Source organism: Hirundo rustica, chromosome 3 (assembly GCF_015227805.2).
Source record: "Hirundo rustica isolate bHirRus1 chromosome 3, bHirRus1.pri.v3, whole genome shotgun sequence".
NCBI lineage: Eukaryota > Metazoa > Chordata > Aves > Passeriformes > Hirundinidae > Hirundo > Hirundo rustica.
In genome coordinates, this window is record NC_053452.1 from 64308745 (window position 1) to 64325629 (window position 16885).

Below are 16885 nucleotides of genomic sequence, written 5' to 3' on the forward strand. Positions count from 1 at the left end.
ACCATGTCTTCTATTCCTTTCATTTAACATACTGTCGTGTCTCTGCTATTTAAAAGTCCATCTGGTACAATCAATTGCTTCAGTGCAGGAGTGAATTCATTCTAGCCTTCCCATATCAAAAGTTCCAACAACAAAAATTCTTATAGGAGTTACAAATCTTTTAAAAATCACTATTAAAAATTACCTGAGTTGAATAAATGCTCCTGCTAAGTTAAAAAAAGGAAAATAGAAATTAATTTAATATAACTGCACCCTGAATTCTTCTCAGTTCAAAAGGACTCAAGAGTCCATATCTTAATTTATCACACAGCCTGCGGTTGATTTTCTATACCTTCCACACCTTCAGAATGCAGATTAAACTGCAATAATAATATTTAAAACTGTCAATTAATTCCCCAAATAATTTAATGATCAAAGAAAGTCCAGATATGGGAAATGAATCACTCTTCACTGAACCAATTTTTCATTCATGTTTCATAAAAGTGTTTCCCATTTGAAAATTTGTATGATGTTTTCATCTCAGCATTTCTCAGCTTGTTTCTCCACCTGAAATCACAGTTACTAGAAGTTCAATTATTCATCTGAGTAGCAGAAAGGCTGAGGCATATTGCCCTTTTTTCATAGGCCATTCACATTTTCAGTACTTTACAATATGCTTTTGAGTCCTCATTTCTCAAAAGGAAAGGAATGTACAGTCCTTAAACTGTAGGAGACATTACCTGGAAACAAGGCCAGCAGAGCTGTCCATTGATTATTCATCCTTAAAATATATTTTGGCCCCAGCTTCAATTGCATAGTTGCTGCAGTGCTATGAGATCAGTGGGGTGGGTTTTTTCTAAGTCTGACTTTTTTTTGCTAGACCTAGTTGAAAAGAAAAAAAACTTCTTCAACTTTTCTATTTCCAGCAACATTTTTTTTTTTTTCAGTAATAATTATGATGCAGAAGAATGGGAGTAGGGCTAGGGAAGCAGGCATGTGGAGATGAGATGCATATTCCACACTTAAATATAATTTATTCATATGTATGTGACCAATACTTTGGGGATTACGCTCAAGTATATCTGAATCAAGAACAAAGGATGAGTGAATGGTTGCTGAGCTTACTCTGTGTTTTCCTTTCAATAATAAAAATTGAAAATAGATAAAAATTGCATTGAAGAAAATATAGAAGACCCTACTAACTTACTTGTCCCTTGCATGACTCTTAGTAGCATTAATAGTAGCTATAGTTGCGAAGCTACGTGCAGTACTAATGGACTTGGTTTTGTAGCAGATCCCTCAGCAGATAATCTTTTAATAACCATTCATCTGCAGTGTTTTTGTTTTTTTCAAAATAACAGCATGAAACAAGATAAAGGAAATGTTTAATCCTGAAAAACATATATGCAATTCTTCTTCCTAAAAAAAAAAAAAAAAAAAAAAAAAAAAAAAAAAAAAAAAAAAAAAACCAAAACAAAAAAAAACAAACCAGCACAAAATGTAACCTAGAAACATTATGGGAATTTTGTTATGCTGTTGTTTTTTGTCTAGAGCATGAAATCGTCAGACATGAAAAAGATGTTCCCCTTACAAAACCAGGTAAGTACTCCTGCATTTTATTTTGGATATTTATTTTGAAAATGTTATTTAAAGAAATAGTGAAATACAATTGCATATGACAAATGTCAAAATCGTGGCCCTGTGATCTATTTTGATGTATAGAATGATCCTGACAGGCCGCATCGCTAACTAAATAGCACAGTATGTACTTGTAATGCTGGTTGTCATTTTAAGACATAGATATATGTATATATCAAAGGTCAAGTTTCTTCTTCTTTAATTCCATTGATGTCAAAGGCATGTGTCAGCAAAGAAGAATTTGAACTGCTTTCTGAAACTGCTTATTTTAAATGGATCCACCTTGCTAATTATTTGGGGGGATCTTCCTTTTATTTGGACTTCACAAAAGAGTTAGCCTCCCAGGATGAGCAATACTTTAATTTTCACCCATTTCAGTTATCATATGATATATTACTCAGATCATGATCTGGCACTATCCATCATCTGTGGTAAATGTCTCTGATATACCTCATGCACAGTCTCGCTTGTACGAGACAGAGCAAAATTCATGCTGGTATAGGAAGGAGAATTGTTCAGTTTCACTGTGGACTACCATCAAGAGTTTAAAAAATGTCTGCTCCATGCTTCTTCATGAAAGGAAATAAGTGAAGAATTAGAACTTTTACCATTAATATTAGTCATCCTTAACGCTAGAAAAACAATTACGGTCTGTAAATGAGAATACCCCTACTATTAACATTCATTATTAGATTATTATTAATTACTGTGAGATCAGTAAAAAATATGTTCTGATATGCAGAAACATAGAACAAATAAAACCATGCTTTGTCATAACAATATTATGCTGAACCTGACTTTTTTGACTATTTTTATTTCCTCTTTTTACTTCCCAGTCAAACCGAAAATCATTGCAAGTATGTGCAATGACTTATTTCTTATGAATATAAACCTTCTTTTCAGATGCATGCTCTCTCAGTTTGCATTTTTTGCAATTTTTTCATGTTATATAATGCTATTTTCTTGCTTATACTACAGATACTCTTGTATTCTGTCTGCTTACTAACAGCCAAACACAACAAAATCAAGCACATTTATAATGTAATATTGTGAATTATTATAAGGTAATATTGTGAAGCGGTTTGCAATTTTTACTCCCTAGAAAATAACATAAATTACACTGGGAGCAAAACTGATATTCTGGTGGTTTTAGATGAATGTAGATGTATAATTCATATTTAGGCAAATATGTTGTTTATTGAAAAAAAGAAAATAGCATGTAGCATAACTGAATTAGACAACCTTTTCCTTACTTCTTTTACCATTTGGAAATTACTTGCATCATTACTTACATTAATTCACTAAACACGTTGTTGGCCTTGTTCCAATAAAAGCTTTCTTTAATTAAAAAAATAAAAAAAAGCAACACTAAATTAAAGAGAAGAAAGGACTATTTCCAATTTAGATTAGTTTTGAGGTGGATTCAAGGAGAATTTATCACGTTGCAAAAATTTCCGCTGAAGTCATGGGATAATGTCCTTTCTAAGGTCATTTTTAAGGAAGCTTTCTGACAGATGAAGACTGGGATCTATGCTTATTGTGGCAAGTCATTACACATTACATACTGCAAAGCATGGTCAGACAAGAGTCAGAAGGACAGTGTTTGTACTGCGTGCTTTGAATTGTGAAAATGCTGAAGTATGGACCTTCACAGATGAATTAGTTGTTGCCTCTTTGGCACAGGATCTGTCTTTTCTCTTTGGTGCTGTGCCTGGCATGTCAAGATTAAACCATGTGTTATTCTGATGGAAAGTAAGCTGATGACAAGACAAAGCAAAATTATTTATTTAAACTTCCCAGACCAGTCACTTGTGCTAGGTGCTTAAAGCTAGAGAGGATGAATACCTGCTCTTAAACACTGCAGGACAACCGTGTTGCTCTGAACCTCAGATTTAAAGTGAAAGTGTGAACACAAGCCATCCGAAATGTGCCTATACTGAAGGTTCTCCTTCAGCCCTGAATAGCAATGCTACATTTTTGAGTTATTATTGCAAAATTATTACCTCCCATGAGGCTATCCATGGGCTTATTTTCATTTTTGCCAGTATTTAAAGAAAATTTTGCTCTATTTAATTCTATTATTCATTTTTGTTCGGTATTGTTTCTACTGGATCTGTTCACTGACATGTTATATGTTCTGCAGCGATTTATCTGAAAGACCCAGTGATGCCACTCACTACTGTTAGAGGCTCATCACAGATTTAAGTGACTAGTTCCTTATGCTTTCATCACAAAAATCACTGTTTACAATGCCTTTTTATCAAAAGATGTATTACCCTGGTATATTGTGAATATAAGGAATAGCCAGGATATTTTCCCTTGACCTTTGCAGCAGGAAGTTTGTACCACATTCTTGAACTTATATTCTGGTGCTTGAAATGATTATAAAGGTTAATAGTGCCTTTAGAAAAATGAAAAAAAAAAAAAAAAAAAAAAAAAAAAAAAGAAGGCAGAACAACTACAAGCAGACCTATGGTCATTTACAAAAGTAATTCTCTATACACTGCCCGTTTTTGAGCAAATCATCCTTGAATAGATCTAGCTTAAGGTTTTAAACACCAGAGCTATCTATTTTAAATTGATTTTCTCCACTTAAAGGAGAACACTTAGTTGGATCACTGCCTTCTTTATTTAGAGATGTCTACATAACTTTGTTTCATGTATTTCTTAGCCAGATGTAGAGTGTACTTACTATAGCATGAACTTAGCTGTTGTGTAATTCCATATGAGATGTAGTAATGGGCACAAAATACCCACTGATTTTGGACTTCAGGTCCAGTGGGAATGTAAAATAAATTAATATATTTATCCTGGGCTGAATTCATTCACACACTGTATCTTGTTCAGTTTTACTGTAAAAGCAAATGTGGTTTAAGTTAGTAAAGAAATTGGATCATTAGGGAATGCAGCTATAAAAAGAAAGACAAGGCTGAGTTTGAAAACTACCCAAAATAATGACACATATGATTTCATCGTAGTAACTTGCTGCCATGATCTAACCTGGCAGGCTAACCATACATCATAGAGCCACACTCACTCAGCTTTAAGACAATTAGTAAATCATCTTATTTTTCACTATTTCTGTCTTAGGGTGCAGGAGGGTCTTTGACAGCCATTTACTATATATCAAACATGAATGCATAATGTAACTGAATTTACTCCCTGCACACCGGCCAAAGACTCACAAATTGTGAGACATTATCTTCAACGGAAAACAAAGCTGGTGGCAGATCTTACACATGCAGGAATACCAAACTGTATTTTGAAGTCAAGAGGAAGAACATGTAGGCTGATATTTTAAAAAGACCCTAAGAATTGGCAAATTATACTCCCACTTAGATTTATAATGAAAGCTCCATAATAGGGGTAATAGTTTTCCCAGTGTTCTCAGAGTAAGTGGAACTTCTTTGATGCATTGAGAAGAGGGAATGGCCCTTACATTACATGCAAAATAAATAAAATAAAATCAACTGCCCTTCAGGTCAACAGTCTTCCCATACCTGACTCTCTAAGGAAATCAATTACTCCTAAATTAGGGTAACATGCAAAAAAGTGGACCCATCCAGATTCCTCAGGGAGACATTCCCTCAATTAACAAGTGAGATCATGAAACCCTTTCCTAGATTTAGTGCCTCAGAAAAAAATCTTAGTTTTTTCCTTCTGAAAATGAAAAAAAGCATATTAACTATTCCATGGGTCACAATGCAGTAATGTATCATTTTTCAGAAGCTATGAGCAAGATCACAAACAAAAAGGTAAATATTAAAGGACTTTAGCATCTAGCATTTAATAGCAGCAGAACTGGCCTTTGTTGAATGCCTGTGGTGCCTAAGAATTGAGCACTGACATTTACAGGTCTCCTTGCCAAGACTTGAGTGAAAGTTTCCTGGGATGTGTTAGGGAAAATGATGCTTAAGTGCTCAGTCTTCCTGATGAGAAAAAAACATTGACTGTAACATTTTCACCTTAGTGTGAGTTCATGTTCATCTGAAGCCAAAACTCAGCAGGAAGAAAGTACAGAGGTAACTCAGTCAAAGGAAAACCCTTAAATGCTTTGTGATCTTATTCCTTTTTCATCCTGCTCTAAATTCTAAGAAGAGAGGTTTTGCTTGGGTAGCAAGGTCATTCTTTTTCTTTCAAACTGTATTCTTACATAAAACTGGGACTAATGAAGTAGTGATGAGTAAAAAATATATTGGATTCACAATGACAATGTAATTAATTTCTTTGATTTAAAATGAATGATGATGATTTACACCAGAGAATTTCTATCCGTTGGACTGACCAATTTTCATCAATTATTTTGGGTATTATAATAGCACAGGAATATATGCTTCTCTTGTGCTAGGTGGTGTGGAAATATATAGTTAAAATCTCTCAAGAGATTTTATTCTTAAAAGGCAAATCAAACAGCTAGTGTGGGAGAAACAAGGGTCAATGCCAGCTATTCAAGGTCAGTGTCAGTCTTTGGTTGGGAAGTGTGGACCACAGGAAAAGAGAGGTAACAATTAAACTGAATTTTTTTTTTTTTTTTTTTTTTTTTTAATAGCATAGTCAGCTGTAACCTTGAAGGCACATTTAAAAAATAAGTCTATTTAAATATTTGCTTGCTGGAAAGCTTTGATTGGCACAGTGTTTGCATTAGCAGGAATCATTGCATGCTGGATTATAGTACTTCAAAGAGTGAGACTCTTAGCTTTCAGTGTGAAATTTTACATACTCGTCCATTGTTGAGGCATATTTGTTTGTAAATTAATACTCTGCAGAAAAGTTGCAGATGAAAGAGATCTATTTAAATGTTTGCTTGCCCTGAATAAACATGGTACTGAAATTCTTGTTCTTTCCCTTCCCTTCTTCACCCCCTTTCTCTTCATTACTGGTTATGTTTCTGGAGAGCCAACAGCTGAAATCCCAACATCAGGTAAATATTACATTTTTCTAATATGCCTCATGGAAAGAACTAATGACAGTGTTGATTAATGCATGTTGCCCATCAGCAAAGGAACAGTGACAATGCAAAGCAGCCTGAGTGAAATGACAGCACTGCAACTACGCAGGTCTCTGCCATAGGCTCTTCTTTTCATCTGATTTTGTGATTTTCACTGTCCACCTTCTGCAACATGTTTTGGTGAGCTAGACACAGGTGATCCTCACTGAAAGAGATGGCGTGAATCAGGTGACACATGCACCTGAGGACACTGAAGAAAGCACTATTACAACTGGTTGGGCGATGCAAAATGCAAATGAACCATTTGAAGGCAGACAGCTATTTTTCTGGTGTAGTCAACAGGGAATACTGAAATGGGCTCAGGTGCCTGAAGTGATATACTTCGCTTAATTTCAGTCTGTCTTGTTAAACGTAGCCACAAACCAAATGCATTTGCAACTGGGGAGAAAGGATGTGGGAAAGGAAACAGCACATGCTCTAAGTGAATGTAGATTAGGAAAAACACCCCTCAATAGAATAAATCCCAGTCTACTGCTGCAGGACTTTTGAATGGTCAATATCACAGTTCTAAAGGACCATCTAGCTCCATATCCTGGGAATTTTTGTTTGTTTATTTCAGATATTTGAGATCACTAGGGGAGAGTAAGAAGAAAACAATGGGCAGACACCCCTCCCTAGTATATTTTGGCAACAAAAACATAGGTAAATCTGGCAGTAGTTAGGGTATTACAGAATTCAAATGCTAAAATCGTTATCAAGATTTCTAAACTGCTCTGTGACCAGCAATATTCAAACAATATCTAACAACTCTACACAAAGCCCGGAACTGCTCCTGCCACTAAGTGTAGCAGGCACAGTTGCAATATTACAGACACTGTAAACATGCCATGAGAAACCACAGTAATTCTCCTGGGGAAATTACCAGGGAGAGTATCTTTGTGAAATGTACTTGTTGTAAAAGCTCTGTCTTTCTGATGTCTGTCGCTTAATGTTATTTCTCTGCAAATCTTTCTAGCAACAAAAAAACCAAAGACAACCAAGGAAAAAGAAGGTAGGAATTTACTCCATTTGTTCATATATATGTAGAAGATCACAATAAAGATATTATGAGATTGCAAATTTGCATGTATTATTGTTTGAGGCAATCCCTAAAAGAGCTGTGTTAATTCTCAAAGAATTTTACTTGAAAACTCTAGGTAAAATCTATTCAACAGTCAGTTTACCAAACTTTAACTGTGCTACTTTTTCTTTGTAGAAAAAACAACTGAGAAGAAACCGCTGAAAGAAGAAAAAGCTAAAGGTAATAAAGGGATGAAAAGCTCTGCAAACAGCAATGAAAATGCAAATATTCAGGTTTGGGGGCTTTTATGGGATTGGAAGGAGGAGCTGGTTTAGTCTTTCTACACACATGCAAGTAAGCCGAAATGATGAAATTGTACATAAATCTCTGGTAATTGAATGTCTGGTGCCTCATTTGCATATAAGTATCAAGGATTACATCAGCGCATGTAATGGCTGCAGCGGTGCCCTCCCCGTGACCCGTCCAGCCCCCAGCACTGGAGCTGAGGATTAGCAGTCCCCACTCAGTCTGCTCCTGTGCTCCCTACTCAGGGAGTGCAAAGTTCATTTCCACTGCTTGTCTGATGCCTTAGGTCAGCAGCTTCATGCAAAATAACCACACTGATAATGAGAAGCAATTTTTTTCCTACACCAGACTGATTTCATGATCACCCGTATGCTGGGTAACCTCTTGTAGACAGCACTGCCTCGATTGTTTCCTCATGGTAATATGCAAACGGAGAAATGGTTTCTGCTGTACTTCTAAAGATAATTAATGGCAATAAATGACAGTATTTTATTAAGCAAGTGATTGAAGTAATAAATATCTTCTCTACATTGGTTAAATGCAGTGACTTGCACATAAAATTTGTATATTGAATTCCTGCACCTCAAATGATAACACCGACAATGGTGCAAGTTCACTAAACTACTGTCTAGAAGCAGTTCATTTATATGCTTTTACTGGACAGAAAATTTACCTGTTTAAATTATTTACTAGGAGAGCCAGGCTTAAAAAAAATCTGGTTTATAAAAATCCCTATCTGAGAGATGATTCCAAGAAACAAACATATTTCTTATTTAAATTTGTTTTGGTATTTTGAGCTGAAACTGTAGATTAATTTATTATCTATGTTTTTTTAATGTGTCTCACCAGTAAAAGAAGATCCACGACATCAAAACCTGACATCAGGTACATGATTTTCCTTTATTGCAAAGGATTCGGGAAAGTTGTGGTTTGGGTTTTTTTGGTTTGTTTTGGGTGAGGGGTTTTTTAAGGGAGGTTGCACTTATAATATTTCCACATTTCTAATTCAAGTCTATGGGACAAGACGTGAGACAAGCCAGGCAAATCAAGTCCATAAATCTTGTTCCTGTGAAGATTGAATTGCTGAAATTTTCCTAAATTTTTAAACATATATTCATCTGATTATCTTATAAAACAAGAGGTCTGTAACTATTTTGGCAATGCAGTTTTTAAAACAAGTATTTTCTCCTCATAGAAAATCTTTCCTATGATAAAGTCACATAGGGAGAAACATGTTCAATTTGTTTTCTCTCACATTAATAAATGTGGTCTCCCATTACGGTCTGCCCCAACTCCACTCCAGCAAAAATGGTGAATAAAGATTGGCATCTCAGGAGAAAATCTCCCTCTATTGTGTAATCACGTTTCTACTAGTTTAGAGCAAAAGCAAATATAGGTTCCAGATTCTTGACTAGTATAAATTAAATTAATAGCCATGACTTCAGTGGAGCTGCATTATTTCACGGCAGAAAAGGATCAAAGTCTTTAATCTCACCTGAAGTCTACCTGGCTTACACAGAAAATATGAACTACATGTGAATATGTTTCCTCCTTATGCAACTTTGTACTCTGAACATACTGAGGAAAGTATTTTCACTTCTAATCATCCAGACTATTTTGTGGTACATGTTTTTTTTACCTCTTTACTGTGAGCAGTATAATTTAAATTCCTACATCCATGATATAAAATGTGCAATATATGTGCACTTTTATGTATCTACTTATTTAGAAATATCTGTTTATCCATATGTAGAAACTTTAAATCATAGAATAATAAAAATTATACCTAACTATAAAACAAGTGCAGAACAATCTGTTTTCAAGAAAGAGAAAATACAAATGATGTGCTAAGATAAAACTTGGATTTGTTACCGTGTGTATTATAAGAAAGTATTTGCCCACATGATTCACTTTGTTTTATAAGGGCAAATGCATTTACATAAGAACAGCTTGGATTTTTTCATCTTATTTTCTTTAATCAGGAATGCAGAGATATGAATTCAGATATAGACTTTAATTCTTCTTGATTATTATGTTATCAACTGACAGAGAAGGTAGAATCCATGCTGTAAAATAATTATTGTTATTTAATTAACACAGAATTTTTATAGATCAGGAAGTGCTAATCATAATATATAACCAGTACATTAAACCAAAGATTTTGCCCTGAGAGAAAAGAATTCTCCTATGCATCCAAATCCCAAATATAGTGTAAAACAAGAATGTACTAAAAATTTTCTCTCATTGGACTTTCTCCTGCCCACCGCCCTCCTACAAAGTTTACATCATTCAAAAACTGTGTTTCTGTGGCTTTCATTTACATTCATTATAACAATTGTCTAATTTAGTTGTACATTATCACTGGGCAATTATTCTTTCTGGATATTTCTCAGATCATAAGCAGCCCTGTGCAAAATCAGTCCCTCATAACTGGCTTTGAAAACAGAACTTACTATGTAAGTGTTTTCAAAATATTCTATGTCCACTGCAAAGAATAGGAAGCTTTCAGCTAATGGATGAAAGGTTTCCAGAAGAACATCAAAGTTACTCTTTTATGGGTGCTGTTTTTAGGCATTTGTTCAAATTGAGAATTTGAAAGTTTAGACCAGGTCCCAAATCATGTGTAGTTGAATTGGAACTTGATAACTCTTCCCTGTTTTGTATGCAGATGAAGCCAATGTTTTTGTTCCTAGTGTGCTGAATACTAATTTTCTTTTTTTTCTGATAAATGGAAGTAGAAAAGGATTTATACATTCTGAGCTAATCTAAAACTTTAAATACTAAATCTTCATTCAGCCTTCAAAAGCTGAATAGATTCCCATGTTCTTAGATTTTGCTCAGAACCCTTCAAACTTTCCCTGATATTAAAAACCAATCAGATAGAGAAGAATATGCAATTTTAAAAGCTGAATACAGCAGCAATTTTAGAATGCTCCACATTTGAAGAGAATTTTAAGAATTTTACCTTCCATAAATAACCATATTATGGGCAGAAGACACTAAATTTCACTCACTCTCTTGTAGATCTACAAGCATTTAATTAAAATGCTTTCCTCTTCTTTTTCCTGTCCTATATGTCAAAGTTGACACCTGTACAGCGACTGAAATTTACCAACAGGAAAAAAAAAAAACAAAAACCAGGAATTCTGGGAACTCCATTTTTATTTTCTATCTTATAACAAATGTATTTGAAAGCATACATAAGCAGTTTTTTGACTCCTGTAATGAAATTTAAGGAGTGTACAAATTCAATTCTCTAGTGAAGATTATCTCCCATAGTCTTAGTATGAACAGCTGTACACTTATGTATGTTCTAGTTTGTTTCAAGGCTAATATCAAAGAAAGAAAATCTAAAAGGATCAAAGGTTGATTATATTTATTATAATTTCCTTCCAGCCGCTCTCTTGGATGAAAACTCAGGAACCAATGCATATTGCATTTATAAAATAGTTAGCTGAAGGGGTTGATGGTTTTTTACTGCCCACAGGTGTGCAAATGTGGGAGAAATAGTGACTGTGTTGCAAGCGGACGAAAAGTGAGAATTAATGAAACTGATACCATTCTTATATGCATTGTTTTTTAAATTAGAGAAAAGTTTGGATTATTTTCAAGGTCAACTGAAACCAAACCACTCATGGTAACTTCTTTGTAAATAGATGTGTCATAAATAGACTTACATAATTTTTGCATCTACTCTCACACATTATTAGACATTTGAAACTTTGACATGGGTGAAACTTTCTTTGATGTGGGAACTGTTATACCTACTGTTTAATTAAAGAACTTGTGCTTCTGTGAAAACTGTAATTAACATTAAGCAGAGTTGGAACACTGCTTATATGAACATACTATGCAAGCACTTTTATGGATGATTTTCATCAACTTCTGCAATGATAGAGATTCTCAAATACAATACTGATTCTCAAACATTTTCTAGCATAAAGAGCAATCATTTCCTCATACTATCAATATATATTCAATGCCACATATTAATCACCACATTAAAACCTCAACAACAACAACAACTGCAGGGGGTGAATTCATTATACGTCTTATAAGTGTGTGGGGATTGGTGTATTACTGAGGTTGTTTTAAAACTTTGCACTTTCTGTTTAGTAATATATTTTCCAAAGCAAAGATGATTTCCAAAAAAAAAAAAAAAAAAAAAGCAGATAGTTTTATTTGATGCGAGGTTTGATATGGCAGCCATTTGGGAGACTATGAAGGAGATTGTATCAGTGCTAAGGGAAGATAAACTTGTCAACAGCACAATGTGTGAGATTTTTCTCACATAATATTATTTTGAAAGAGACTTCATTTTTCCTTGGTTCTGGAGCATTTGAAGACTTTGGAATAAAATATGATCTTTTTTATTGTTCTTATGTAGCAAGTTTTGTCAGTTTTATTAAGCACAAACACTGGTAATATTCTATAATATAGAAGTAATTTAAAGACTTTTAAAATATTGTGCAATAGTCAAAAGGGAAGGCAAGAACTTCATATCTGCAGTGCAGGAAGCTCTCACCTATAGACAGGTGGTGAATAGCAGATACTATATTCTCTGCTTTTCTTGCTACTCAGTCTGTGTGTCTCAGGTGAATGATGGTTCTGGTGACCTTTCAGAAGTTTCTTCCAGAAATTCAGCTGCATAAATTTATACTGACTAGACATTTCTCACCAGAATTCAGCAATAATCACTAATATTTATGTTGCTGTTTTCTGGGCACAAGAAAGTCTGCTCTTTGCTAGAAGATCATTAGAAGGAACTCACACTTGGAGAAGTTTCAGATTTTCTTGTAAAAGATAGGTTCTCATTTATTTACAAGACCTGCGTCTGTGTAGGTTATTCTCATTAAGATTTTCTGGGGCATTCATCGCACACCAGTACAAGAACTCAGCATGAGAGCAGAATGAACTTGTACTAAGGCTGCTTGCAAGGAGAGTCCATGTAGAACATCCTCCATTCTGTGGATATACAGGGATGTCTCAACATTTCATGTCGGTCAGAATTGTGAGGACCAAGCCTATATATGCAACTTGTTTTTAGTCATTCCATTATTCTGAAGCTGACTCTTAGGCAAATACTTGTCTAAATGAAGACGTGGAAGAATACTGCCCATTTAGAAGATGCATATATTTAAAGAGCACAGTTAAGCCATGCTAAATGCTGGAGTGGTCATTTACTGAGAACTAAGGTGACCTTGATTTAATTTAGTTTAACGTACTGCAAAATTGGCAGTACTGAGGCTACTTTAATACTGAATTAACATCTACACAACATTTTACATGGAGTAATTAATCTCTTCTTAATTTATTTTGAATTAATCTTGCTGATTGTTTCCATGTAGAAATGACATCCTAGGGGGAAATTTCAGCCATATTTTTGTAACTAGGTAAAATGGAAACTTTAAGATCTGTCCTGAAATGGATTATATGTCCCTGGAAAATTTCTAATAAATCGTAATAAGTTTTGAACCTAAAAATCTGTAAAAACTCACCAAAAGGAGAGCAAAATATCGGGTTTCATGTTAATGATGAGTTTATAAATAACCCCCCAGCATAGTGACATTATAATTTAAATTATAAATCCCAGAGATTCTATTTAAATGCCCAAAGGTTTAACTTTTAGCTTAATTAAAAAAAAAAAAAAAAATCACGGTGACAATCTACAAGCACTTCGGGATCATGTTGTTTCTTCTACAGGATATTATTCAACATCTCTATCCCTAGCTCTAAATTAATATTTTTTACTTTTGGCTATATTTGGTAATTTAATTACCTCATCCTGAGTTTATTTATTGTCTAGATTTGTTTACAATTGGGAATCACTGAGATTGAATCTCAACCCTCTTTGTATTATGACAAGGGTTATTTGGAATCACTTCAAAGGCCACCTCCCCAGAGGGCAATCAAAAGTTTTCACAGCTATCAACACAGTGAAAATAAAAGGGATGATTCAGTTTATTTTAACAACTAAATTCAATTTAGTGAAACAAAAAAATATTAGCTATATGTCAATAACACTTGAACATTATTCTCTATTGAGAATCTTTGATTATTTTGCAAACCTGAGCTGTGCCGCAGCCATGAATATGCTTTACAGATTCTATTGATAGGTTTATTTAAAATCTGTAAGAGATAAATCCTCAAGATCAACAAGCAGATTAAGTCCTTGCCAATCAGATCCCTGTTTAAAATACAAGGTCAGAGCCAAAACATTGTTTTACAGTATTCTGATGTCCAGAACATTCTGTCAAAGAGGTTCCATACAGCTTAAGGTTTATGCAAATATAAGGCACATTACTGTGCAAGCACAGAATCTTTGTATCCTACATCCCTGGTTTTGAAACCAGGCAAACTGCTGGAGTAGTGCACTGCTCCTAGAAAATCTTCCTTAGGATCCAGAAATATGATTAACAATTCCTGTCTGCCAGACATGTTTTGAGTACAACCAAGCTACCTTCATCAGGCCCTTGACAAAATGCAGCTGTAGGTACTTTGCTTTTAAAATGATCGAGACAATGATAGATACATTTGTAGTGATTGGGTAGTCTCTAAGGGGTTAAGATGACACTCCTTTGAAGTCCTCTTCAACTGGAAAGCCTCAGCTTTACGGATTGTATTTTCCAGAAGAACACTAGGACTTCTGAGTTACCAAACAGTGTAGGTGGAGTGCAAGCTGCTTGTTCCTCTCAATTTTGCACAATTCCAGATCCATCAGTACAAGAGTCATTGGTAGTGGAGGTTAATAGACAAGACTTCTATTTGATAGGCTTGCTTCTGTTTCAAAAACCTCTTTACGTAAAATACTTCAAAATGGTCACCCGGTAAAATAATTGCAGACTGATTTTTACGCTCCCAGGCACACCTAGTAATGTATGGAGATGGCTCATGTGGTTCATGAAGATGCACAGCACTAAGTTTAATATCTGGAGAGCTCTGCAGTTTACAGTGGAGAGATATTTTCTGTTGTCCTTGAAGATCTGTTTTATGAACATGACTTCAAATGTGAACACTGGTACTTAACCTAAATCTTGCTCTGAGTGTCTGAAGTTCACCCTAAGTCTTGATCCACACACATTATTAGACCTCTCCTGATACACTTGATTAAGTGCCCCATGAGCTTGGAGTGGTTTTCTATTCCAGAAGAAGATGAAAAAAGTTCTACCAGAGAATACACTAAGGGAAAACTCATAGAGAGCGGTCCTGGAAATAAATGACATTTGGGGGGGAAAAAAACCCAACCTTAATTGGAGGGTAAGAAAAAGTTAAAAATGCACAAGATAATCAAAAGCTGGGGTTTTTTACAATTAATTCATTAACTGATTCCTTCTTATGTCAATCCCAAAATTTATGTGTCTAGCAAATTATTAAAGAAACACCTATGTTTTCTATAAATTCAGGACACATTGGCATAACTAAATATAGAAGGGTCACAGCCTATGGGAAAAGAAAAACGACTATGAAAAAAATTATTATTTAGCACACTGGTTTAGGTACAGTAGAGAGAATCTCTTTTGCCTAAATTTGAAAAATGAATCCAATTAGTAAGGTTATTTATGCCTTTCGAACAATGAGTTCATTTTTTTCCCCTTAACTGGGTCAAAACGTTTCTCTAAAATGAAACTAAATGCCTCCAAACACTTGTAAAAATATATGAAATTTATTTCAAGACAAATGAGGCAAAAACATATCTGTATGAGTCTCTGAACAATTTTGCCACAAACAAAATATAAATGTCTAGTATCTTAGTGAACATTGTTATGTTCATTTTGCCCTTTAGTTTGACTGGCATATCTTCTTAAATCACATTGAAAGAGAAGAGAAAGAAAGTACATATTATGTATTCCCATGACATACTTTGTGGAAGTAAAGTTATATACAAAATGTAATTCTTCAGCAGTTTTCTGAGTCAGAGATTATTTATCTTTGTTTCAGATAAATGGCCATTTCTACAAATCCCTCTTCAGCTTTAGGGAAGTAATTGCTGTCATATTTTTTCATCAGCATAGGTTTTGTTTTAAAAAAAATTATCAGCTAAAAGCAGGCATCCTGATATTGGAGTGAGTTCATGTTTCCCTACTATCATCAGTACAGTGAAATCCAGTGGAAAAATCCTAATTATGTGATACAATTTTTTAATCAGTGGCAGCAGATGTTGTGAAATATTTTAAGAAGACAGCCTATTGAGTTGGTAAAGTTTCTTCCTGCCTTTCCTTATTCCCGGAACTGCAAATTGAGGGTGAAGAAGACATTCTAATTTAGCTCAATTTTTCTTTGTAAGTGGCACACAGGCACAGATCTGATCTTTTTAATCTTAAGCACTTAGAAAAGAGCATATTTGCTCCACGGTAAATCAGAGAGGAACTTCTCCAATGGGTTACTCATCCCTTCAGAATCTGAATTGCCTCTCAGCTTTATGTCATATGGCAAGAGCTAAATCTAGAAGGTAGTGCCTTCAGTGCCTGTTGTTAAGCTGGGTGAATTTGGTTCTACCAGGGTTTGCCAGCAATTCAAGTTTATCAGACAGTTCAACACTGTCTCTTTACTGAGTATTTACTGTCATAAAAGAAGTCTTGCTCTTCCCAAAAGAGTTCTCATTGAAGAAAAGTGTGTGAACAAAATACTACACAAAATACATAAATCCCCCCAAACCTTTATTTAATAAAGGTTTCAGTTAGAATGATAACTGAAATGAAGAAATCACTTGCATCATTCAAACACCAACTTCCTTTTCATTAGCTGCTTAACTGCCTTATCATATACTGTTTCCCTCCCTTCTCTTCTCCCCTCCCCTCCTCCCCTCCCCTCCTTTCTCTATCCCATGCCTTTACAGTGAAATAAATATATAGTATTAACTTCCAGTAACTTGATATCCATTCTTATTAACATAAAAAGTTCCCTGATTGTTTATTCCTTCTCCTTTGGTTTTATACTTCCTGGTGTACATAAAT

The 16885-nt window shown here is 34.6% G+C and overlaps 1 protein-coding gene across 12 annotated transcripts in view; it reads left to right on the forward strand.

Moving 5' to 3' along the window:
* Positions 1-16885, forward strand: part of TRDN (triadin) — a 233259-nt gene that overhangs the window by 200493 nt on the left and 15881 nt on the right. For 9 of the 12 annotated variants that reach the window (XM_058420014.1, XM_040058143.1, XM_058420012.1 and 6 more), the window contains 6 exons: positions 1531-1578; positions 2454-2474; positions 6512-6538; positions 7581-7616; positions 7821-7865; positions 8781-8816. In XM_058420014.1, coding sequence (XP_058275997.1) covers positions 1531-1578; positions 2454-2474; positions 6512-6538; positions 7581-7616; positions 7821-7865; positions 8781-8816 — 213 coding nt within the window. Of the gene's footprint in view, positions 1-1530; positions 1579-2453; positions 2475-6511; positions 6539-7580; positions 7617-7820; positions 7866-8780; positions 8817-11327; positions 11621-16885 lie in introns of those variants that run through there. The other 3 variants (XM_058420013.1, XM_058420017.1, XM_058420021.1) reach the window with 2 other exon arrangements.